The sequence below is a fragment of the Osmerus eperlanus genome, chromosome 22 (assembly GCF_963692335.1).
Source record: "Osmerus eperlanus chromosome 22, fOsmEpe2.1, whole genome shotgun sequence".
NCBI lineage: Eukaryota > Metazoa > Chordata > Actinopteri > Osmeriformes > Osmeridae > Osmerus > Osmerus eperlanus.
Window position 1 is genome coordinate 13,284,473 of NC_085039.1, and position 25,667 is coordinate 13,310,139.

A 25,667-nucleotide genomic window follows, 5' to 3' on the forward strand; every position below is an offset into this window, starting at 1 on the left:
GGGTTAACCCCTATGGGTTAGGGTTAACCCCTGCATGTATGGGTCAGGGTTAAACCCTGCATGTATGGGTCAGGGTTAACCCCTGCATGTATGGGTCAGGGTTAACCCCTGCATGTATGGGTCAGGGTTAACCCCTGCATGTGTGGGTCAGGGTTAACCCCTGCATGTATGGGCTAAGATTAACCCTAGTACAGCCCTTAATCTACTCCATTAGAATTGACACAACACTTTACGAAATCCCCCAAAAATCATTTTTAAAATGCTGTTAAAAAATTTGTTTTGAAAATTGATTTAAGTTAAGTAAGTAGCATTTTTAGAAACACACACAGATATGAACACACACACACACAGACATAAACACATAGTCTTACCGGCCACCAGGCCATGTCTCGCCCGGCCAGGAAGTATCCACTCAGGGTGTTTCTGCTCACCCTGCAGGAGGACTAGACACACACACACACAGAGCAGGGTTACACACACACACACACACACACACAGAGCAGGGATACACACACACACAGAGCAGGGTTACACACACACACACAGAGCAGGGATACACACACACACAGAGCAGGGTTACACACACACACACAGAGCAGGGTTACATACACACACACACATACAGAGCAGGGTTACATACACACACACACACACAGAGCAGGGTTACATACACACACACACACACACACACAGAGCAGGGTTACATACACACACACAGAGCAGGGTTACACACACACAAACAGAGCAGGGTTACACACACAGAGCAGGGTTACACACACACACACACAGAGCAGGGTTACACACACACAGAGAAGGGTTACACACACACACACAGAGCAGGGTTACACACACACACAGAGCAGGGTTAAACACACACACACAGAGCAGGGTTACACACACACACATACAGAGCAGGGTTACACACACACACACACACACACACAGAGCAGGGTTACACACACACAGAGAAGGGTTACACACACACACAGAGCAGGGTTACACACACACACAGAGCAGGGTTACACACACACAGGGAGCAGAGTTACCCAGATGCCAACAGCCAGGTTGAGCAGGAAGTAGGCAGCAATGACAATGATGTCAGACACGCTGAAGGACTGGGAGAGAGCGAAGAACTGGGTGGTGGAGTTGGCCATGCTGACACACACACACACTCTAACACACACTCACTCTAACACACTCTGACACACACCCACGCACTCTAACACACACACACACACGCACTCTAACACACTCTGACACACACACACACACTCTAACACACACACTCACAGGATCCACACACACTCTTAAACGGTATTTAACACACTCTTGCAAAGTTAAATGCTGTGCACACAAACTCTTAAACACAGAACATACACTCAAACACAGATTGCGATTAATCTTGGTTTCTTACACTACCGACACACTGTAACTAGTAACATACACTGACTAGCAATCTGACGCACTGTAACTAGCAAAATACACTGACTAGCAATCAAACACACTGTAACTAGCAACATACACTGACTAGCAATCTGACACACTGTAACTAGTAACATACACTGACTAGCAATAACTAGCTAAATACACTGACTAGCAATCTGACACACTGTAGCTAGTAACATACACTGACTAGCAATCTGACACACTGTAACTAGTAACATACACTGACTAGCAATAACTAGCTAAATACACTGACTAGCAATCTGACACACTGTAACTAGCTAAATACACTGACTAGCAATAACTAGCTAAATACACTGACTAGCAATCTGACACACTGTAACTAGTAACATACACTGACTAGCAATCTGACACACTGTAACTAGTAACATACACTGACTAGCAATAACTAGCTAAATACACTGACTAGCAATCTGACACACTGTAACTAGTAACATACACTGACTAGGAATAACTAGCTAAATACACTGACTAGCAATCTGACACACTGTAGCTAGTAACATACACTGACTAGCAATCCGACACACTGCAACTAGTAACATACACTGACTAGCAATCTGACACACTGTAACTAGTAACATACACTGACTAGCAATCTGACACACTGTAACTAGTAACATACACTGACTAGCAATCAAACACACTGTAACTAGTAACATACACTGACTATCAATCTGACACACTGTAACTAGTAACATACACTGACTAGCAATCTGATACACTCTAACTAGCGGTGTCAACGCCCAATGGCAAAACACTCTAAAACTGAACACAGACACTGAACACTCACTGAAACACACAAAATAAACCTACCGCATGGCACATTTAATGGACACCGCAACACACACACACATTACTTATTACACTGCACTGACATGTTCATAGACACCATCAAACTCCATCGAATCATCAACACACACAATCCCCCACCTACCACACACTACATGCGTAAATCGTCCACACACCAAAAGCTTGAATCTTCCCCCCACACACACACACACACACACCACCAGGCAGGTCAAAGCCCTCTCTGACTGATGTCCACACCTGGGAGAGAGACAGAGGCAGTCCTGAGTGTGTGTGTTTGTGTGTGTGTGTGACTGGGGGCAGTTCTGAGTGCGTATATTGATGATTAAACACATCAGTTTAATGTGGCGCCTGTGTTTGAGAGAGGGTGTGTGTGTGTGAGTGAAAGAGTGTGTGTGTGAGTGAAAGAGTGTGTGTTTAAGAGAGAGAAGCAGTGCTGACACAGACACATACAGCTAATGGAGCGTAACTGAGTGTGTGTGTGGTGTGTTCATGTAAGTAGAGTGAACCTTAGCCCATCACATAATGCCCTGAGAACAACACACACCATATACACACATACCATAGACACACACACCATACACAAGGGTAAATTATTCTCTTCTACTAAAGACAGAAGTAATCAGAGTCCAAATCCAACTTCACAGGAAAATAACACACTCCCTCAGCAGTGAACACATACACACACACACTCCCTTGACAGGGAACACACACACACACACTCCCTCAGCAGTGAACACATACACACACACACTCCCTTGACAGGGAACACACACACACACTCCCTTGACAGGGAACACATACACACACACAGATGTGGAAGGATTAACATTGGTGTGCTAATGTCTCTATAACATCGGTGTGCTAATGTCTCTATAACATCGGTGTGCTAATGTCTCTATAACATCGGTGTGCTAATGTCTCTATAACATTGGTGTGCTAATGTCTCTATAACATTGGTGTGCTCATGTCTCTATAACATTGGTGTGCTCATGTCTCTATAACATTGGTGTGCTCATGTCTCTATAACATTGGTGTGCTCATGTCTCTAGAGTTAATGAATCAGCTGTAGTTGTTAGGGTTAGTGACCTATGTTGTGACCTGTGTCTGCATTAGCTAGAGGAGCCCCTGACTGATTCTATTGCTGTCTCGTGTCGCAACTCCAGGACCTAGACTGAAGTTGCACCATTAGTAGAGACCATTTGTTCTTCCACATCACACACACACACTCACACACACACGGCCCAGTGGGTCTTGTTTATTGAGTGAAACAGATGGTGCCTGTGTCTGGCGTCAAACACACTCAACCATCAGATACACACACACACTCAACCATCAGATACACACACACTCAACCATCAGATACACACACACACTCACACTCACACACTCAACCATCAGATACACACACTCACACACTCAACCATCAGATACACACACACACTCAACCATCAGACACACACACTCAACCATCAGACACACACACACACACACTCAACCATCAGACACATTACTCAGGGAGAATTACAAAACAAACACCTCAACCCCCTCTAAGTCACACACACAAACAAACGGTAAATACTGCAACAACAACGTAATGTGTGTGTACCTGAGGGGGATGTGTGTGTGTACCTGAGGGGGATGTGTGTGTACCTGAGGGGGATGTGTGTGTACCTGAGGGGGATGTGTGTGTACCTGAGGGAGATGTGTGTGTGTGTGTACCTGAGGGAGATGTGTGTGTGTACCTGAGGGGGATGTGTGTGTACCTGAGGGAGATGTGTGTGTACCTGAGGGAGATGTGTGTGTGTGTGTACCTGAGGGAGATGTGTGTGTGTACCTGAGGGAGATGTGTGTGTACCTGAGGGAGATGTGTGTGTACCTGAGGGAGATGTGTGTGTACCTGAGGGAGATGTGTGTGTGTGTGTACCTGAGGGAGATGTGTGTGTACCTGAGGGAGATGTGTGTGTACCTGAGGGAGATGTGTGTGTGTACCTGAGGGAGATGTGTGTGTGTACCTGAGGGAGATGTGTGTGTGTGTGTACCTGAGGGAGATGTGTGTGTGTGTGTACCTGAGGGAGATGTGTGTGTACCTGAGGGAGATGTGTGTGTGTGTGTACCTGAGGGAGATGTGTGTGTACCTGAGGGAGATGTGTGTGTACCTGAGGGAGATGTGTGTGTACCTGAGGGAGATGTGTGTGTACCTGAGGGAGATGTGTGTGTGTACCTGAGGGAGATGTGTGTGTGTGTACCTGAGCAGGATGTGTGTGTGTGTACCTGAGCAGGATGTGTGTGTGTGTACCTGAGCAATGTAAATGTAATGTAAATGTACCTGAGGGAGATGTGTGTGTGTACCTGAGCAGGATGTGTCTGTGTGTACCTGAGGGGGGATGTGTTTGTGTACCTGAGCAGGATGTGTGTGTACCTGAGCAGGCCAGCAAGTGTGGGCTCCTCTCCTCCTGTGAGCACTGGCAGCCTCGCAGCAGGAAGGAGATCACGCCTGTAACACGCTGTAGAGGAGCAGTACCCCAGCACACACACCTCCATAACACTGCTGTTCACCTTCCTGGACACACACACACATCTGTTAACTCACTTCGACACATACACACCTGTTAACTCACCTGGAAACACACACACACACAGCTCCATCACACTGCTGTTCACCTGCCTGAACACACACATACACAAACATCTGTTAACTCACCTGGAAACACACATGTACACATGAGGTGCTGGGCAGTGGTCAGAATGACCATGCAGTAACAAGTACTTTATAAAACTAAACTTTGTAAGAAATGAAAGGACTCAATAACCATTCAGTTAAAACTGAAATCCTCTCAGACAACATACTAAAATGCTTTTATTTAAAAAAAGATCCATAGTAATTGTGCTTTTCTCTGGTCTCTGTGCCCCGTAATCTCTTAAAGGGGAAGAGACACATTTTAACTGTGTACATGAGCACATTTTACTAGTATAAGTGAGCACATTTTATTAGTATAAGAAACATTTTCGATTGTTTTTATGAGAGCTTTACAGTTATGTAGGTGAGCGACGAGCGTATAATTTTTCAATTAGATAATTTTTGTTTAAACTTTTTATTTGTGTGAATGTTTCAGTTGTGTATGTAAAAGCCTTTCACTTGTAAGTGTTTATGTGGTTTACAGTATCCCTTACCAGTATATAGCCCTACCCAGAAAGAAAAAGAGGACAGTATTTTCTCTCTTCCTAGTTGTTTCTTAGGATCAGTAAGTTATATATGTAACCAAGGTTACATCCCACATACCACCACGTAACCATAACAACACGTTAGGGTTGTCAGACGCAGTGTGATGTAGACATAATTTCAGCTGACATAAATTAACATAAGATCAGCTTCTAACTAAAGCAAAATGACAGGTGAACGAGAATATTTATGGTTTACTTAAAATGTTAACGGTCAACAGGACCAGCAAGAATCCTGCATTGTGTACATGAGGGTGGCAGCGGACCGTTAGCTTGAGCTAGCTACAATAATTGACAATTTGTCAGCTGCTCTCAAGACCGTCTCGAGTGCATAACATCATGACATCGCTGCCGCTGCTGAGACCGTGTTGACACAGGCGGCAAAACTACAGTTATTTCTCGCCGTCCTCTCTCTATGGTTAGGCTGAAACATACTGTAAGTGTCTGTATTAGTTTTGACAAACTCTTTGACAAAATGTTTAATTCCATCTTTAGATCCATGTAGTTTCAGTCTGCTGTCCTGAACTTGCGCGTGGACGCCATCTGCTGGTGAAATCTCCAGCCAACTGCAATAGTATGAACCTGCAGAGCCGGAGACCCGGAGAGCTGCAGTTTCAGGACCGCAATTTCAGGACCGCAGTTCTAGGACCCTCGTTTTATCTGACAGCGCCACATAGCGAATTGGATGACGAAATATACTATTGAGTACGTGTCACTAGATCACAACAAGATAGGCTATTTGAATGGTTTGAGAGAGACAAGAAACAGGGAAAACTGGGGAATTTGATTATTCAGATATGGATATATTTAAAATATATATACAATAATAAACAATAACAATCGCAGTATCACATCCATCCACCCCTCCACCAAATACACCTGCATCGCTCCATCCAACTCTTCATAATTCCCTCCACCCCATCAACCAGCAACATTTTGAAGGATTTCTAGATTTTCGCGACCACCAAAATACCAAAAAGAGTGCGACCAAAGCAGTATTCCCCACAAACAGTAATTTCTGTCTTCAACTTGGTTGTTAACAGTTGTATGTTTGGCAATCAGTGTAGCTCATTGGTAAAAGTAGCTAATGTGAATCACGTGTGGTTATGTATAAAACCACTCCGGTGTCTTGAAATGATTTTGACAGCAAAGTTGACCTTAGCTAGCTAACGTTAACTTTATTATCCAATTCAAGACACCAGAATTGTTTTATACATAACCACACATGATTCAAATTATGGGAGTCAGATGGCTGAGTGGTGAGGGAGTCGGGCTAGTAATCTGAAGGTTACCAGTTCGATTCCCAGCCGTGCAAAATGAGGCAATCCTGTGGACACTTGGGCAGTGCCTTGGGCAAGGCACTTCACCCTACTTGCCTCGGGGGAATGTCCCTGTACTTACTGTAAGTCGCTCCAGAGCGTCTGATAAATGACTAAATGTAACTGTAAATTAGCTACTTACACTCTGATTCTCGTCCATCTTGTCATGAAACAAGCTACATCACTTCCTCTTATTGGGTGTGCTCAAGCCTTCGGCGAGAGCACAACCTTTGTTCTCTCACATATATATTTATTATTGTTTATTTTCGCCCCCCTAAAACTCAGTCAATATTTGGCCTACATAGACAATCTAGGTGTCAAAAGTTTCGTCTTGGTAGCGATTGAGTTGCTTCTATTGGGATTTACGTTCCGTTGCATGGTTTAGGCTCAAGTTAAGTTTTTGTGGCGAAAAGTGAAGCTAACAGTGGCTAATTTGCTAGCCACAGTCACTGACGTTACTAACGTCACTAACGTCACGAAAACACGCGTGACTACCTGTAGCAGAACATTCGTTTCGCATCTGTTAACTTGGGGGATAGCTAGGCTAACTATAGCTTTACTGCAAGGCAGCTGCAGAAACGCCACAGGTAAAGAGGCCAGGGTGATAACTATTTACTCATTTTACTTTGTGATGTGAAACACAATTATGAAATGTAATGTACAATATTAGCTGATATTATTAAGGAAGTAGGCCCACATCTACTTTCGGAAACGGTAGTCTACTATTTCACTGAAGCATTAGCATCATGACATTAGCCTCTGTTGCCCGGGCAACACATACTACAGTGGTCTATGATGCATCTGTTTTCAATCGTTAAAATAAACATTCCTCACAAATACATTTTCGTTGTAGGATTTATTATGACATTACATTACAAGTAAACGATTTGTTGGTGACATTATCATTACCTGTGGTTTCAAACCAGTGTTGCTCACTGCAATGCTGTAGCCTACGCGAGACACACTACAAAACATACACAGCTGTTTAGGAAGTCAAACGGCGACAGAACATGTTCGGCACTCCCCTTACTTAAATCAAGTCTTTCAATAGGTGAAACTATCTGCCTACTAACCTGAACTTCATTGCCACAGCCTAAACTTTGTCAATCTGTTCAAGAAAATAATTAATACAAATTAATAATTAATTTCAGCCTAAACCGTACAACGGAACGTTAAATCGAATTCAACCAACGCAATCGCTACCAAGACGAACACAGCAGTAGTCTAGTACTGTACTGTAGTAGAATACCGGGGCAGCTTCTCCACACAGGGCTATATCGCATTTTGCGTTGTTACTGACAATGATCGCTACCAGTGAGCTTTTTTATGAATGAGCGATTTTCCACTAAATAAATGTCAAGCTTATTTACGTTTTTGGGGGCATATTTTCAGTTAGCAGATGGTACTGTTTGAATCGCGATTCCATCTTCTACTGCCGGTAACGTCGTAGAATAATCTTCAAAGGGGGTTCTTTATTCATGAATGAATGCAATATGAGTAGGCTACATGCCTGCAATATCACGAGAAGGGAAAACTTAAAAGGACGTTTAAGTCATAGAGATTAGGTCAATTTTTACACCGGTCTGCCAAATGTATTCGTTGATTCAGCTATGAGGCTGCCTCTTGCAGGGGAAATGAGAAGACATCATATTTCATTCTACACTTCACTCATATTTTGAGTTGTAAATAATCAATCAGAAAACAAAAGAATACGCTCACACGTCGAATTGATAGGCTTCCAATTTGATAGGAGCTCTGAAAAAGAGCAGTTCTGATCATCAAAAAAAGATGCTTTTAAATCTATGTAATCTTTAGCCTATAAATTATAAGTAGGCCCTATGCATTTTTATATAAAATATACCAAATATCAGTTGTAAAAATGTCATAAAAAAACGGACCCCTGTGCAACTGACGCAAGCAAGCAAGCACACCCTACAATTTCCCCAGAAATTGTACCCTCTCTAGATGGGTGTGCTTTGCCTTCGGCAAGGGCACAACCTTTGTTCTCTCACATATATATTATTTTTATTTCTTTTTGCCCCCCTAAAACTCAGTCAATATTTGGCCTACATAGACAACCTAGGTGTCAAAAGTTTCGTCTTGGTAGCCATTGAGTTGCTTCTATTGGGATTTAGGTTCCGTTGCATGGTTTAGGCTCAAGTTAAGTTTTTGTGGCGAAAAGTGAAGCTAACAGTGGCTAATTTGCTAGCCACAGTCACTGACGTTACTAACGTCACCACGTCACTAACGTCACGAAAACACGCGTGACTACCTTTGGCAGAACATTCGTTTCGCATCTGTTAACTTGGGGGATAGCTAGGCTAACTATAGCTTTACTGCGAGGCAGCTGCAGGAACGCCACAAGCAAAGAGGCCAGGGTGATAACTATTTACTCATTTTACTTTGTGATATGACACACAATTGTGATGTGTAATGTACAATATAAGCTGATATTATTAAGGAAGTACATCTACTTTCGGAAACAGTAGTCTACTATTTCACTGAAGTATTAGCATCACGACATTAGCCTCTGTTTTCTGGGCAACACATACTACAGTGGTCTATGATGCATCTGTTTTCAATCGTTAAAATAAACATTCCTCACAAATAAATTTTCGTTGTAGGATTTATTATGACATTAGATTACAAGTAAACGATTTGTGGGTGAAATTATCATTACCTGTGGTTTCAAACTTGTGTAGCTCCTTGCAACGTTGTAGCCTACATGAGACACTACAAAAACATCTACACAGCTGTTTAGGAAGTCAAACTGCGACAGAACATGTTCGGCACTCCCCTTACTTAAATCAAAAGTCTAACTACTAACCTGAACTTCATTGCCACAGCCTAAACTTTGTCAATCTGTTCATGAAAATAATTAATTTCAGCCTAAACCGTACAACGGAACGTTAAATCAAATTCAACCAACGCAATCGCTACCAAGACGAACACAGCAGTAGTCTAGTACTGTACCGTAGTAGTACAATTTACCGGGGCTTCTCCACACAGGGCTATATCGCATTTTGCGTTGTTACTGACAATGATCGCTACCAGTGAGCTTTTTATGAATGAGCGATTTTCCACTAAATAAATAAGCTTATTTACGTTTTGGGGGCCATATTTTCAGTTAGCAGATGGTACTGTTTGAATCGCGATTCCATCTTCTACTGCCGGTAACGTCGTAGAATAATCTTCAAAGGGGGTTCTTTATTAATGAATGAATGCAATGAGTAGGCTAAATGCCTGAAAATATCACGAGAAAGGAAAAACTTAAAAGGACGTTTAAGTCATAGAGATTAGGTCAATTTTTACACCGGTCTGCCAAATGTATTCGTTTTGATTCAACGATGAGGCTGCCTCTTGCAGGGGAAATGAGAAGACATCATATTTCATTCTACACTTCACTCGTATTTTCAGCTGTAAATGAGCAGCACAAAAAAAGGCTTTTAAATCTATGTAATCTTTATAAATAAAAAGTATGCATTTTTATATAAAATATACAGAAATATCAGTTGTAAAAATGTCATTCAAAAACGGACCCCTGTGCAACCGACGCAAGCAAGCACACCCTACAATTTCCCCAGAAATTGTACCCTCTCTAGTTCTTCTTATAATTTAATGTCGAGCCGTAACCTGCATTCACTACTGCAGGAAAATATTGATTATCTTGTTCCGGTCCATGGTTATTTACATTTACATTTAGTCATTTAGCAGACGCTCTTATCCAGAGCGACTTACAGTAAGTACAGGGACATTCCCCCCGAAGCAAGTAGGGTGAAGTGCCTTGCCCAAGGACACAAGGTTATCCAATTCGTTAGGTGGCGCAGTCAGATAAAACGAGGGTCCTAGAACTGCGGTCCTGATAATGCGGTCCTGAAACTGCAGCTCTCCGGCTCTGCAGGTACATGCTACTCGCCAACTGCCGTTTAATAAATTCTAGCTCAATCCTAAGGATTTTTAAACAAAAAATCTCTGTTTTAAAAAGAAACCTCACTTGAAACAGACAGATGTAAACAGCGAAACTGACCACAATTTTCTGTGAAACATTTCCTCGTTTGCTCTCTAAGTGCCGGCGAGGATGAAGGGGCAAGGAAGTCTGTTGTTTGAAGTAACGTTACGTTGTTTGTCAGCCAAAGCAGGCGACGGAAGCACGCGTAAGATAAACTTACTGATCCGACCAATCAAGAGGGAAAAGAAACTCCTCTGACCCGGAAATGCTTTATCACAACAAAAGTTTACCGCGAATTCGTTCTACGTGGACAGAGCGACCGAGAAGTGTGTATGCAGTCCGGTGACCTATTTACCAACACTGAATCAACACCAACCGTTCGTTATTTGATGGTCCGTTAAGGCCTTTCGTTCCCTCCGTGGTCATGGACGAGTATGACGAAATGTACGGCATAGAAGACGACTATGAGAATCAGTTTGCGGATGAGCTGGATGCTATGGCGGAGCTGGAATGTAAGTAGTTAGAAGTGCTGTTGTACAGCGATCTCGTACAACTATTTTCTAGCCCTTTCAGCCAACGGCGGTAACAGCCCGCCGGTGTTCTGCCTTCTTGTGCTTCCAGATTTTGTTACCATAGTGCAAAATATATTCTGTAAGTCTAACCTTAACCGAGGATGTGAGTTAGCGCAGTAGCTGATGGACATGCGCATATCGAGTTACCAACAACGATCAGCAGTAGCTGTATGTGACAATGTAGCACCCAACTCTTATAGAGCTCGCCTGTGGATAATGTGTTCAGTAAGCAGACTCTAATAACACAGGTGGATTTGAACCTGCGATCTTATGATCTTTAGTCAATATCTTTACACTGAACTATATTGTGTGTGTCTGTCCAGCCTCCTCCAATAAGAAGCCAGAGCTCCATCAACCTCATCAGTCCTCTGAGGATGCCATCGCCGCGGGAGACGAAACCCACAAGAACCAATCACGTGGGGTGTCAGCGGTGGACAACCAATCAGAGGTCAGGACAATGTCATGTGCGCCTCCAGAGGCCAAGCGCCTAAAGCAGGATGTTTCCAAGAAGCTGCAGTTTGAAACGTTGCAGAGTGATGACATCACACCCCCGTCCTCCCCAGAACAGTACCATCCAATCCAGAGCAGGTAGGGGCGGGGCCATGGGCCATCCTGGCACAAGGACACAACAGTGTTTATATTCTCTCAGGATGGCTAACTGTGTGTGTGTGTGTGTCAGGTCTACAGTCCTGGACATCAGTGGTTTTGGGGCGCTCCAGGACTCTCCAGGGAGGGTTGCCGTGGCTGCAGGGCGTGTTGCCGTGGCAGCAGGGCGGGTGCTGCGGCGGCCTCCGGTGGAGGGAGACTACGTCAGTGTGACGGACACGGCAGGAAACAGAGTCTACCTCCGACAGGAAGTACACCTGGGGACAAAGGTCAGCCTCTCTCTCTGTGAACATGCAAATCTCTTCTTGCTTTCTGTTCACTGATGCTCATTGTGTGTGTGTGCATGTGTGGGTGTGTGTTTGTCCGTCCAGGTAGTGGACCCTAGAGCGGTGCGAGATACCCAGAATGCACTGGGGCTGCTGGCTGTTCCTATCGAGGTCCTGAGACAACAGGTGGCAGAGAGGGTGAGCCAGTCACCTGCCCTCTAACTAACTCACTCAATTATGTGTGGGGGAGGGACTAGCAGAGGTCTGTGGCCAATCAGGGCTCTGTTTTGTATTCTGCAGCGTCATCGCCAAATGGTGGAGGAATCTGAACATCTCTCAGAGCTGCTGAACAGGTAACACACACACACACATTACAGTGCACAAGTTCACACACTCATACACACACACACACACTATACAACACAAGCACATACATACACACACCCTGTACCACACAAGCTCACACACACACAGTACACCACACAAGCACACTCACACCCTATACCGCACACATACACATGCATACACATGATGAGTCAGTGGCCTGCTGTGTGTCAGAGGTGTGCAGGAGGAGCTGGAGGGGAACCAGCAGGAGGAGGGCCGGGTGTCTCTTCTCTGGGTCGACCGCTTCTCTCCTCGCCACTACACGGACCTGCTCAGTGATGATGTGAGTGGTAGCTGGACACACACCACACTCATAACCATGTGCACACACATAGACACACCAGACACACACACCACACCAGGGCTTGAAATTGCGACCATTTTGGTTGCATATGCTCCCGAAATTTGAAGAGCTGAAAAGACAACATGAACATTTTGATGGGTTCTCCTAAATTTTAAATCTCCAACCTTTTTTAAGTTTGTGTGTGTGTGTGTGTGTGTGTGTAGTTCACTAACCGCTGCTTGCTGAAGTGGTTGAAGCTGTGGGACACAGTTGTCTTCGGGAGGGAGAGGAAGCCCCGCCCCCCTGCCCCAGAGAGGCCCGCCCCCAACCACAACACAGCCAATCAGAACGCAAACCGCTTCAAGACCAAGAGTCAAGTTACCGAGGAGATTCTGGAGGCTGAGTTGGACCAATACCAACGCCCGAAATACAAGGTACACACTAGGGCTTCAACAAACGATTATTTTGATAGTCGACTAATCTAACGATTATTGGAACGATTAATCGACTAATTGTCATTCACCATTTAATTAACTGTATCAACAAGTAACTGACTGAATGATGCAGCACTCTGCCCAATATCTCCTTTTGTATGTCATATGAAAATGGAACAAAATAAAGGTGAGTGACATTTTATTTTTGGATAAACTAAAACTATGAAAACAAATATTCACAACATTTCCTCTCATACCTTACTCGTGTTAAGATAATCAACAGTTCCGACTCATATCACTTTCATCTATGCAAACCAAACTATCACTTTACTATGTTTTTTTAAATCAAAATTATTGTTAAAACCTTTCAAAAGTTATAGAAAACATTTTTTTGTGACTTTTTATCCGAAATTATTTCTGAATATTTTTTCAACCTTTCAAAACCTTTTTTGAAAATGACTTAACTTTTATGTGAAGTAAAAGGAGGAGAGTATAGAGGAGAACAGCGAAGCCTAGAGCAGAGTATAGTAGAGTATAGTAGAGTACAGTAGAGTATAGTAGAGTCCTCATCAAGTACTCATCAATTATGCAAACTTTATTTCGAAATTATTTTCGAAAATATTGTTCCAACCTAAAAAATCAAAACAATGTTATTTCGAAATTATTAAAAACCTTTTTTACTAAATGTTACCCAATTTTTTTTTTGATTTTCCATAAAAAAAATGCTGATAGTGGTTAAAAAAGTAAAATATGGAATCAAGCCAGAAAGTATCATCGTTTTCCTGTTGGGTCAGTATTAACATTTAATTGACGTTCCTATCCAGAGCGACTTGGTCAGTAAGTACAGGGACTGACTAAGTGACATAAGCCTGGCTTATTCGATAGACTGGCTTTATGGAACAGGCCTCAGGTGAGTATATAAGTGTGTATATTTACATGTGTGTTTGTCTCCTATCCTGCAGGTGGCGCTGCTGTCTGGCCCCCCAGGCCTGGGCAAGACCACCCTGGCTCACATCATCGCTAGGCATGCTGGGTACAACGTGGTGGAGATCAACGCCAGGTCAGACTGTCTCCGTGGTTACCCCTCGCCAGTGTTGCCACAGTTACTTTGAAAAAGTAACTTAGTTACGTTACAGTTACTTGATTTTAAAAGTAACTTAGTTACTTTACAAGTTACTTGATTTTAAAAGTAACTAAGTTAGATTACAAGTTACTTTATTAGTTACATTCAGCAACTGCCGACAACACCCCCGCCACCTCAACATAAAAATAGGTGCGTTCGACTTCATGCAGCGCGAAGTCGAACACACCTATTGACAGCCGTCTCTATAAGTTTGACTGTGCAGTGCTGCGACTCCAAATGTTTCTTCAAATTTGACGTTGTGTTTTTGTAGCTTGATAGCACTTTGTTGCCACCAGCACAGTGTACAACGAACCTTGATATTTCCATCTTTAGCTGACAAATACTCAAAATAGTGATTGTATTTCCAACTCGAAAATGCGCATCTCTCTCTCTCCTGCTACATTGTTGTTTGTGTCGCTGAGTGGTAGGTCTATGTATCACGTGACGTGACCCTCGTGCTGAAAACGTGACTTAACCCTTGTGTTATCTTCGGGTTGTTCTGACCCATCAGTCATTGTGACCCACCGTCGTATTGCGACAACTTTACCGCATACAAAAACAAAGTGAAGCATTTTCTTTTAACCGTTGGGCTGTCTCAGACCCCCCACATTGCCAAGGTTAAAAGAAAATTATTTTTATTTGTTTTTGTATTGGGTAAAATTGGGTAAACACAAAGATGGTTCGTTATGAACCTTTGGGTCATGTGACCCGAAGGCAGCACGAGGGTTAATTGTCGCATAGGCTTAACTCCCAGAGACGCAAGAAGAAATCAAATATATATTTGACTATTAATGACAAAATAGTAACGCACAGTGACTTGGACAAGTAACTTTAATCTGATTACTGGTTTGGAAATAGTAACGCGTTAGATTACTCGTTACTGAAAAAAGTGGTCAGATTAGAGTAACGCGTTACCGGCATCACTGCCCCTCGCCCCGGCCGGTTGCTGCGCTGACCTGTGTCCCTCCCCAGTCCGTCTCCATGGTGATCCCTGTGTTATTGTTTCTGTAGCGACGACCGAAGTGCGGAGCTGTTTCAGAAGCGCATCGACACGGCAACACAGATGCAGTCCGTACTGGGAGCCAATCAGAAGCCCAACTGCCTGATCATCGACGAGATAGACGGGGCTCCCGCGGTGAGGACACGCCCACTGTCACCAGCACACCATCTGATTGGTTGCCGGACTAACCTCTGTTTTTCATTAGCTATTCGGCTTCCTAATTGTTGAGTCACAAGTGCGTTTATGCTTACAAGCTGAAACACTTGATTGATGGAATGAGTCATTTGTGATTACGAGTCATTAGGGGTGTAACAATATATGGTGGCACAATATATTGCGCTGCAAACATTTTACAATATGTAACGTAGAGTTATGGCAATATCTTTACTATATGAAGTCCGTTTTATCTTATCGGATGAGCTACCAGAACGAAACCTACCCTGCACCTGTGTCACGCATGCAATCACAGAAATCTCTTGAACTGAGTTAACTAACTTAGTTGTATGTACAACAAAGAAAGTTATAAAAAATGTTGAATGTTTTGGAAATAAATCTGAATTTCAGTTTCATGAACCTTTTTGTTCAAAATATCATGATAAGCATTGTATCGTGAACCCAGTATCGAGATACGTATCGAATCGTGAGCTGAGTGTAATGTTACACCCCTATGAGTCATGTGATCATGAGTCGTGATCATGAGTCAACTCTAACAGCTGGTTGACTCGGTTTCAGCAGCATGAGACTGTCTCTTCTGATTGGTTGACAAGCTGCAATCGTCACTGCTTTCTCTTTTCTGATTGGTTAAAAGGCTTCTCTCCTTTAATTTTGTTAATAGGCTGCCATCAACGTGCTGCTGGCTACTCTGACCAGGAAGGAGGGGGCAGAGCCAGGGGTGGAATCAGGGAAGAGGAGGAAGAAAAAAGAGGCCCTCCTCCTTCGACCAATCATATGCATCTGCAACGACCTGTAAGACCACACACATGGAACCCCAGTATGAGTGTTGATCCTGTAGTTATGCTATGAGACACACATCATCCTACACACACACATCCTACACACATCCTACACGCACACATTCTACACACACACACATACACACACACATCCTACACACACACATCATACACACACACATCATACACATCCTACACACACACATCCCACACACACATCACACACACATCATACACATCCTACACACACACATCCTACACACACATTCTACACATAAACATCATACACACACACATCCTACACATCACATACACACACATCCTACACACACACATCATACACACACACATCCTACACACACACATCATACACACACATCCTTCGCACGGACACACATCAAACATATACACACAGTAGATGTACGGTTGTTTCTCTTGTCAGTTACGTCCCAGCCCTCAGGCCCCTGAGACAGCAAGCCTTCCTCTTGGCTTTCCCCCAGACCCTGCCCTCCCGCCTGGCTCAGAGGCTGGCAGAGGTAAACACACACACAACTGCTCACACACACACACACACACAACTGCTCACACACACACCATACACACACGACTGCACACACACCATGCTTGTTGTTGTTTCCAGATCACCAGGCTGCAGGGGATGAAAGCTGATGCAGGAGCTCTGGTGGCCCTGTGTGAGAAGACTGACAACGACATCCGATCCTGCATCAACACACTGCAGGTACACACTCACTCACACACACTGCAGGTACACACTCACACACACACACTGCAGGTACACACTCACTCACACACACACACTCTGCAGGTACACACTCACTCACACACACACACTGCAGGTACACACTCACTCACACACACACACTGCAGGTACACACTCACACACACACACTGCAGGTACACACTCACACACACACACTGCAGGTACACACTCACTCACACACACACACTGCAGGTACACACTCACACACACACTGCAGGTACACACTCACACACACACACTGCAGGTACACACTCACACACACGCTCACACACGCACTGCAGGTACACACACACTCACACACGCACTGCAGGTACACACTCACACACACACGCACTGCAGGTACACACTCACTCACACACTCTGCAGGTACACACACACGTACCCAAGTTGAATTGGTTAAACTCACTCCTCAGTATAAATCCCGCCCACCAAACTGCTAGCTGTGTATGTGTGTGTGTGTAGTTCCTTCATAGCAAAGGGCAGAGCCAGCTGTGTGTGTGTGTAGTTCCTTCATAGCAAAGGGCAGAGCCAGCTGTGTGTGTGTGTAGTTCCTTCATAGCAAAGGGCAGAGCCAGCTGGACCTGAAGGCGGTGCAGGGGGTACAGGTGGGGCAGAAGGACCAGAACAAGGGCCTCTTCCACCTGTGGCAGGAGGTCTTCCAGCTGCCACGCTGCAAACGGTACCCTGGGGGGACGGGTATCAGTGTGTGTGGAGGTCATGAGTAGCTGTGTGTGTGTGGAGGTCATGAGTAGCTGTGTGTGTGTGTATTGATGCTCTACCTTCATGGTGACCATATTAGGAAGTGCCTGGGTGAGGAGCTGGAGGCGGGGCTGAGAGAAGGAGGCGGGGCTCAGAGGCTGCAGCACATCCTGCACCTCTCCTTCTCCAGCGGAGAGTACGACAAGGTTACACAGGTACACACACATGATCATACACACACACACCCTCAGGTACACACACTCCCTCTGGTCAACCTGCCACATGCTGACCTCTGACCCCCAGGGTCTGTATGACAACTTCCTGTCCATGCGTGTACGTGACCCCAGCCTGGGCAGCGTGGTGGAGGCGCTGGATTGGCTGAGCTTCACAGACAGGTTGAACCAGGTCATGATGCAGGGGCAGAACTTCTCCCTCATGAGATACCTGCCCTTCCTCCCGGTCACCTTCCACTTCCTGTTCGCTCACACACACGTGCCCCGCATCAGCTACCCTCACAGCCAGTACGAGGTACGTACACACACACTCCCACACACTCACACAGTTCTCCTCGTTCTGGCTCACCACCTCAGACCTGCACTCCCAGGTGCTGAGTAAGACCCAGGCCAGCAGGAACGCTCTGGCGGCCATGTTGTCAGACATCCCAGCATGCATCAGGAGCAGGGTCAGTGAGCTGAGTCTGACCAATGACGTGCTGACGTTGCTGCTGGACATCATCTGCCCCAAACTACGACCCGTATGTACCCTGAGCCAACGCATGTGTTAGTATGACCCTTGACCTCTGACCTCAAGGGTGTTCAACGTGTGTGTGTGTGTGATGTGTGTGCGTGCAGGTGAACCCCCAGCTGTACAGCAGCAGGGAGAAGCAGCAGCTGTGTGAGCTGGTGGACACCATGCTGTCCTACAACCTCTCCTACCGGCAGGACAGGACGCCAGAGGGGCAGTACACCTACCTCCTGGAGCCGTGAGTACACACATCATACACACACACATCATACACACACATCATACAGCACACACACACACACAGAGGTGAGTGTAGGTAAGGTTGCTTAGGCTAGCAGGCTGACAGGTTAGCTGTAAATAGATACACATGGGTAAAGCGCAACCCGCCCTCTCCAGAGGATTCAGAACGCAGCGGCCCGCCTGGTCTTCAATCTACCCAGACGCTCCCATGTTACCCCGCTCCTCATCTCCCTCCACTGGCTTCCCATCACGGCCCGTATCAGATTCAAGACCCTGGTACTGACCTTCCAAGCGGTGAACGGGACTGCACCTGACTACATCAAGTCTCTCCTCCAGCCTTACACCCCCACCCGCCACCTACGGTCTTCTTCTGACAACCGTCTGGTGGTCCCACCTCTCAAGAGCGCCCGGTCCCAACACAAGCTCTTCTCCTGTCTGGCCCCCCAATGGTGGAATCAACTCCCCACCTCCATCAGAGACACTGACTGTCTCCCCACCTTCAAGAAAAGCTTAAGATGCACTTGTTCCGGGAGTACAACGGTACTGATAAATGATTTGCTGGACCTGATGTTAGTTTCCTCCAGGATCACAAATGACTCTTATTGAGAGACTTGTTGCTCTTGTTGGTTAGTTGTAACTGATTTAAAATTATTGTACTTGCTGCGAAATATATTATTGTTGCTTGCTTTTCTACAGGTACACTCTTGCACTTTTGAGGTTCATGTTGTTGAATTGTAACTTGTTTAACTACATGCTCTTGTGGTTCTGGCCTTTGGCACTTATTTGGTTTTTCACAATGTATGCTTCCATGTTTTGGCTACCTGCAATGTTTGGGGCTATCTCGTTGTTATGATCAGTGCTATGCACTTTTGTAAAGCTCTCTCTTGGAATTCACTTTGGATAACTTAAGCTATAACTTAATAGTTTTAGGCTAGCTGTATGTGGGTGTAAACTAGCAGGTTATCTGTAGGCTAGGTGAGTTAGATTAGCAGGCTAGCTGTAACTAGTGACAGTACTTTGAATAGAGAATATATTGGGTTTGGATTGCAGTATGATAACTGTATGACGTGTGCTATAAGGCTACAAAGTGTTTTACTGATGTTTTTAATACTCATGCTCGTGGGTTATGCCGTGTGTGTGTGCAGGCGGGTGGAGGAGGTGGCCTGGTTTCCCGGCCTGCCCCCTCGCAGACAGCTGAGCTACCAGACCAAGCAGACGATCAGCAGAGAGATGGACCAGGAGAAGATGAGGAGAGCAGAGAAACTGATGCAGCTACGCAACCCACACAGACAGGTCACACACACCACACACATACACACCACGCAGGTACATACACACACACACACACCACACATACATCCGCACGTACACACACACCACTCATACATACACACTCACACACACACCACGCAGGTACATACATACATTCATACACACTCACACCACACATACATACACACTCACACACACACCACGCAGGTACATACATACACACATTCATTCACACCACACATACATACACACTCACACATACATATGCACGTACACATACACACCACTCATACATAAAGTTACATAAATTAACATAACATAAAGTGTGTGTGTGTGTTCCAGGGTGCTGAAGCCAAGCCTACAGCCAGGAACCATCAGCAGAGGCTGGAGAACATCGTCAGACAGACTACCATTGAGACCAGGGTGACTCAACACTGTACACACCCAATACCCAACACTATACTCCCCAACACGACCCAATACTGCCCAACACTACACGACCCTATACCCAACACTATACTGCCCACACTACAAGACCCTATACCCTACCCTATACTGCCCAACACTACCCTATACCCAACACTATACTGCCCAAAACTACATGACCCTATACGAAACACTATACTGTCCACACTACCCTATACTGCCCACACTACACTATACCCAACACTATACTGCCCACACTACACTACCCTATACCCAACACTATACTGCCCACACTACACTACCCTATACTGCCCACACTACACTACCCTATACTGCCCACACTACACTACCCTATACCCAACACTATACTGCCCACACTACACTACCCTATACTGCCCACACTACACTACCCTATACTGCCCACACTACACTACCCTATACCCAACACTATACTGCCCACACTACACTAACCTATACTGCCCACACTACTCTATACCCAACACTATACTGCCCACACTACACTACCCTATACTGCCCACACTACACTACCCTATACCCAACACTATACTGCCCACACTACACTACCCTATACCCAACACTATACTGCCCAACACTACACTACCCAATATATACTCCTAAACATCATTTTACATTTAGTAATTTAACAGAGCGAATTGCAGTAAGTACAGGGACATTCCCCCGAGGCAAGTAGGGTAAAGTGCCTTGCCCAAGGACACAACGTCATTTGGCACGGCCGGGAATTGAACTGTCAACCTTCTGAGTAATAGCCGATTCCCTAACCGCTCTGCCATCTGACTCCCCAGATGACTACCCACTACCCAACACTATACTCCCCAACACTACACTACCCAATACTGAACACTATACTCCTAAACACTACAATACCCAACACTATACTCCTCAACACTACCCAACACTATACTCCTAAACACTACACTACCCAATACTATACTCCCCAACACTACAATACCCAACACTATACTCCTCAACACTACACTACCCAATACTGAACACTATACTCCTAAACACTACAATACCCAACACTATACTCCCCAACACTACACTACCCAATACTGAACACTATACTCCTAAACACTACAATACCCAACACTATACTCCTCAACACTACCCAACACTATACTCCCAAACACTACACTACCCAATACTATACTCCCCAACACTATAATACCCAACACCACACTACCCAGCACCACCTTTGTAAATGTTATTTCAAGGATTTCCAGGTTTTCTATATTAAGCCCTACTGTGTGTGTGTGTGTGTGTGTGTGCTACTGTGTGTGTGTGTGTGTGCCAGCCTGAGGTGGACTTCTTCGGTAGAGCTGTTGTCCCAAAAGAGAAACCGCTCCCTCAGAACTCAACTACAGGTACCTTTACCCACACACCCGCACCATACACCCACACACCCGCACCACACACCCGCACCATACACCCGCACCATACACCCACACACCCGCACCATACACCCACACACCCGCACCACACACCCGCACCATACACCCACACCATACACCCACACACTCGCACCACAAAAACTCCATACACCCGCACCATACACCCGCACCATACACCCGCACCATACACCCACACACCCGCACCATACACCCACACACCCGCACCATACACCCACACACCCGCACCATACACCCGCACCACACACCCACACACCCGCACCATACACCCACACACCATACACCCACACACCCGCACCATACACCCGCACCACACACCCGCACCATACACCCACACACCACACACCCACACCATACACCCACACACCACACACCCGCACCATACACCCACACACTCGCACCATACACCCACACACCCGCACCACACACCCGCACCACACACCCGCACCATACACCCACACACTCGCACCACAAAAACTCCATACACCCGCAGCATACACCCACACACCATACACCCACACACCATACACCCACACCATACACCCACACACCCGCACCACACACCCGCACCATACACCCGCACCATACACCCACACACTCGCACCACAAAAACTCCATACACCCGCACCATACACCCGCACCATACACCCGCACCATACACCCACACACCCGCACCATACACCCACACACCCGCACCATACACCCACACACCCGCACCATACACCCACACACCCGCACCACACACCCGCACCATACACCCACACACCATACACCCACACACCCGCACCATACACCCGCACCACACACCCGCACCATACACCCACACACCACACACCCACACCATACACCCACACACCACACACCCGCACCATACACCCACACACTCGCACCATACACCCACACACCCGCACCACACACCCACACCATACACCCACACACTCGCACCACAAAAACTCCATACACCCGCAGCATACACCCACACACCATACACCCACACACCATACACCCACACCATACACCCACACACCCGCACCATACACCCACACACCCGCACCATACACCCGCACCATACACCCACACACTCGCACCATACACCCACACACCCGCACCATACACCCACACACCCGCACCACAAAACTCCATACACCCGCACCACAGACTTGCACCACAAATACTCCACACACGCACCTCACACGCCATCCTGCTGCTGTGTAACGTTTTTCTCCACAGGCGAGGTGTGTGTGGAGGTTGCCATGGGGACGGCGGTGGGGAACAGCCACGTGTGGTTCCGCTTCAACGAGGGCGTGTCTAACGCTGTCCGGCGCAACGTGCACATCCGAGAGCTGCTGTAGCACACATACACAAATATACACCACACACCCACTATGAGGGTGGACATTCTGTCAGGGTGAATAGAAACTCCACACCAGTTCCCAGGTGAATCTTTATTGTAGTTCAAACAGCCAATAAAAAGACCTCTTTTGTATGTGATTTACAGTCAGGGTATTTATTACCATAGTAATGTCTACTGTTGCCAGGAAATGGATATGCACAACACACACTCATTGTGATGGTTACTCTCATTCACACATAGACACACACTGCCTGTTATCGAAACAAAAAGGGTTTATAAATAAATAGGACAGTACAACAGCAGTGTGAGTCTAGTTTGTGTGTGTGTAGTGCGTGTGTGTTTGAGAGTGTGTGTCCTAGAGGATCACACACTTGCCCTTCTCCACCCAGGGGTTGGCCCTCATCAGCTCAGGGTTCAGGAACGGGTCGTCACACACACAGCCCTCGATCCACTTGACCAGCCTGCAGACACACAGGCGCAGGGTTCACCTTCAGTCTCTTATCTAAAACAACATACAGATGCTGCATGCAGGCAGTACAGCACAAGATCAAGGATCATAAGTATAGATGGGCACAATGGAAAGTAACCATGTCAGCTACCAAGTACAAGGCTATAAATATAACATGTCAGGTAGTGTGCTATAAATATAACATGTCAGGTAGCGTGCTATAAACGTACTCTGTGACGGTGATGGAGGATTTCTCTCTGCTGATGGACAGCTGGTACTGAAGACTCTCCACCTCCCTCCTCATCTGAGGAACATCTAGCTCCTCCATGATGCTGCACACATCATATATACACACAAACACATCACATAAACACCTGCACACATCATATATACACACAAACACATCACATAAACACCTGCACACATCACATATACACACAAACACATCACATAAACACCTGCACACATCATATATACACACAAACACATCACATAAACACCTGCACACATCACATAAACACCTGCACACATCATATATACACACAAACACATCACATAAACACCTGCACACATCATATACACACACAAACACATCACATAAACACCTGCACACATCATATATACACACAAACACATCACATAAACACACTAAATATGATTGTTCGTAAAAGCTACCCTCCAACACCACCAATGCAAGAGATCTGGTGTTTACATACTTCTCTCTCACACACCCCTCTCATCTGGTTCTTTCCATCCCCCTCCCGCTTTCCAGCTCTAATTCTCTCCCTCCAGGCCTAACTGGGTCGCGTGCCTTTTTTAGGTCACACATCAGCATCCGCGTGCTCAGTGGGGACCATCAATAACGAGCCGCGCGTGCCCCTCCTACAGTCCATTAAATCGATACAGATTACCGTCAACATCCTTTCATGCTTCTCCGGTACATCCAAGTGTGGCTAAATAGTGGTTCGACAACATCACAGACGTTATCCCTTCAGCATCTCAACACTCTCGCCTCCTTAAGCGTCGGTTATTTAACGAAGAGGATGTTGGTCGGTACCAAAATCTGAGCCCAGATTTGATAACGGTTCAAAGAGCTATTATTAACTCTTCGTCCATTCATGTCATAACCAGAGCAGCCCCGTGGCACCACGGATAAAATAACTAGACAGGTCACTGAAGCGGCGGGAGTCTTACCGTTAAAAGAATAAGTTCTGGTCTCGTCGGCACGTTCCGTTCGAAAATGAAGGCCACGCAAAACTACTGGGTACAGTGCCGTTTGCGTCGGGGACTCGAGCACAACCGGGAACGATGGGGCTCCTACAAAATTAACAGGCTTCAGCACGCTAGATCAATCCGCGTCTCTGTTGTCTCTGGCACTCCCTCGCGCTCCTCCGGTAGAGATGTGCATGATGTCAGTGGGCGCTCTTGCTGCTTTGGTAGCCAAACGAGGGGAGGGGCTGGATGAGGGGCACGGGACCACGCGAGGCTGGGCGCACCTGTATGGAAATGTTTTCCGGTGCTGTACATTTCTTATTCAAATCCTCTAGTCCCAATGAAAGGCGTCAACTCAGTGGCTACCATAGATACAAAGGGCCTATTTAGTAAGCCGTTCTTACAACAAATACATTTTAGATAAGATTTGCAGTTATTGTTCAGATGTGATAAACGTAATGCTAAGATGTCACAGTAAAGACAATCTTCATACATCAATAAATTCCTAGTGACTGAACACTGCTCATTACCTTAGCGCTCCCACCCAGCAGTTACGGTGTATTTTATAGTACAGCATACAGATCTGACTCGACCCAAACCGTAGCTATCAACGTGGTACTACAACCTAGCATGGTGGCTGTTGTGAGCTGTATTTCTA

The 25,667-nt window shown here is 45.7% G+C and overlaps 3 protein-coding genes across 6 annotated transcripts in view; 1 reads left to right on the plus strand and 2 right to left on the minus strand.

Moving 5' to 3' along the window:
- Positions 1 to 10,923, minus strand: part of slc5a10 (solute carrier family 5 member 10) — a 35,224-nt gene extending 24,301 nt beyond the window's left edge. Inside the window, exons 1-4 of one of the 4 annotated variants that reach the window (XM_062448549.1) lie at positions 10,840 to 10,923; positions 4,865 to 4,892; positions 4,694 to 4,834; positions 372 to 443 (exon numbers count right to left, since the gene is read on the minus strand). In XM_062448549.1, coding sequence (XP_062304533.1) covers positions 372 to 386 — 15 coding nt within the window. In that variant the 5' untranslated portion in view covers positions 387 to 443; positions 4,694 to 4,834; positions 4,865 to 4,892; positions 10,840 to 10,923. Of the gene's footprint in view, positions 1 to 371; positions 444 to 1,046; positions 1,078 to 4,693; positions 4,835 to 4,864; positions 4,964 to 10,835 lie in introns of those variants that run through there. The other 3 variants (XM_062448548.1, XM_062448550.1, XM_062448547.1) reach the window with 3 other exon arrangements.
- A 61-nt stretch (positions 10,924 to 10,984) lies between these two features.
- Positions 10,985 to 23,486, plus strand: chtf18 (CTF18, chromosome transmission fidelity factor 18 homolog (S. cerevisiae)). Its single transcript, XM_062448536.1, has 21 exons — positions 10,985 to 11,273; positions 11,657 to 11,921; positions 12,013 to 12,208; positions 12,311 to 12,403; positions 12,506 to 12,558; positions 12,764 to 12,872; positions 13,097 to 13,306; positions 14,269 to 14,366; positions 15,441 to 15,564; positions 16,265 to 16,395; positions 16,825 to 16,918; positions 17,023 to 17,121; positions 17,712 to 17,842; positions 17,963 to 18,077; positions 18,166 to 18,390; positions 18,467 to 18,616; positions 18,714 to 18,844; positions 19,992 to 20,139; positions 20,461 to 20,541; positions 21,881 to 21,950; positions 23,226 to 23,486. The coding sequence occupies exons 1-21, from the start codon at positions 11,186 to 11,188 to the stop codon at positions 23,345 to 23,347; spliced, it is 2,733 nt and encodes a 910-aa protein (XP_062304520.1). The 5' UTR covers positions 10,985 to 11,185; the 3' UTR covers positions 23,348 to 23,486.
- gng13a (guanine nucleotide binding protein (G protein), gamma 13a) lies at positions 23,426 to 25,211 on the minus strand. Its single transcript, XM_062448572.1, has 3 exons — positions 24,992 to 25,211; positions 24,028 to 24,129; positions 23,426 to 23,810 (listed from the first exon to the last, which is right to left on the minus strand). Exons 2-3 carry the CDS (start codon positions 24,123 to 24,125, stop codon positions 23,705 to 23,707), a joined length of 204 nt encoding a protein of 67 aa, XP_062304556.1. The 5' UTR covers positions 24,126 to 24,129; positions 24,992 to 25,211; the 3' UTR covers positions 23,426 to 23,704.
- Positions 25,212 to 25,667: the final 456 nt, after the last annotated feature.

Bases quoted from the DNA above. Each gene is read 5' to 3' on its own strand.
- chtf18 (XM_062448536.1), top strand. From the start codon at position 11,186: ATGGACGAGTATGACGAAATGTACGGCATAGAAGACGACTATGAGAAT. The intron at 11,922-12,012 runs GTAGGGGCGGGG...TGTGTGTGTCAG, and splicing joins TACCATCCAATCCAGAGCAG to GTCTACAGTCCTGGACATCA. The intron at 16,919-17,022 runs GTAAACACACAC...TGTTGTTTCCAG, and splicing joins TGGCTCAGAGGCTGGCAGAG to ATCACCAGGCTGCAGGGGAT.
- gng13a (XM_062448572.1), bottom strand. From the start codon at position 24,125: ATGGAGGAGCTAGATGTTCCTCAGATGAGGAGGGAGGTGGAGAGTCTT. The intron at 23,811-24,027 runs GTACGTTTATAG...GTGTGTCTGCAG, and splicing joins TCCTCCATCACCGTCACAGA to GCTGGTCAAGTGGATCGAGG.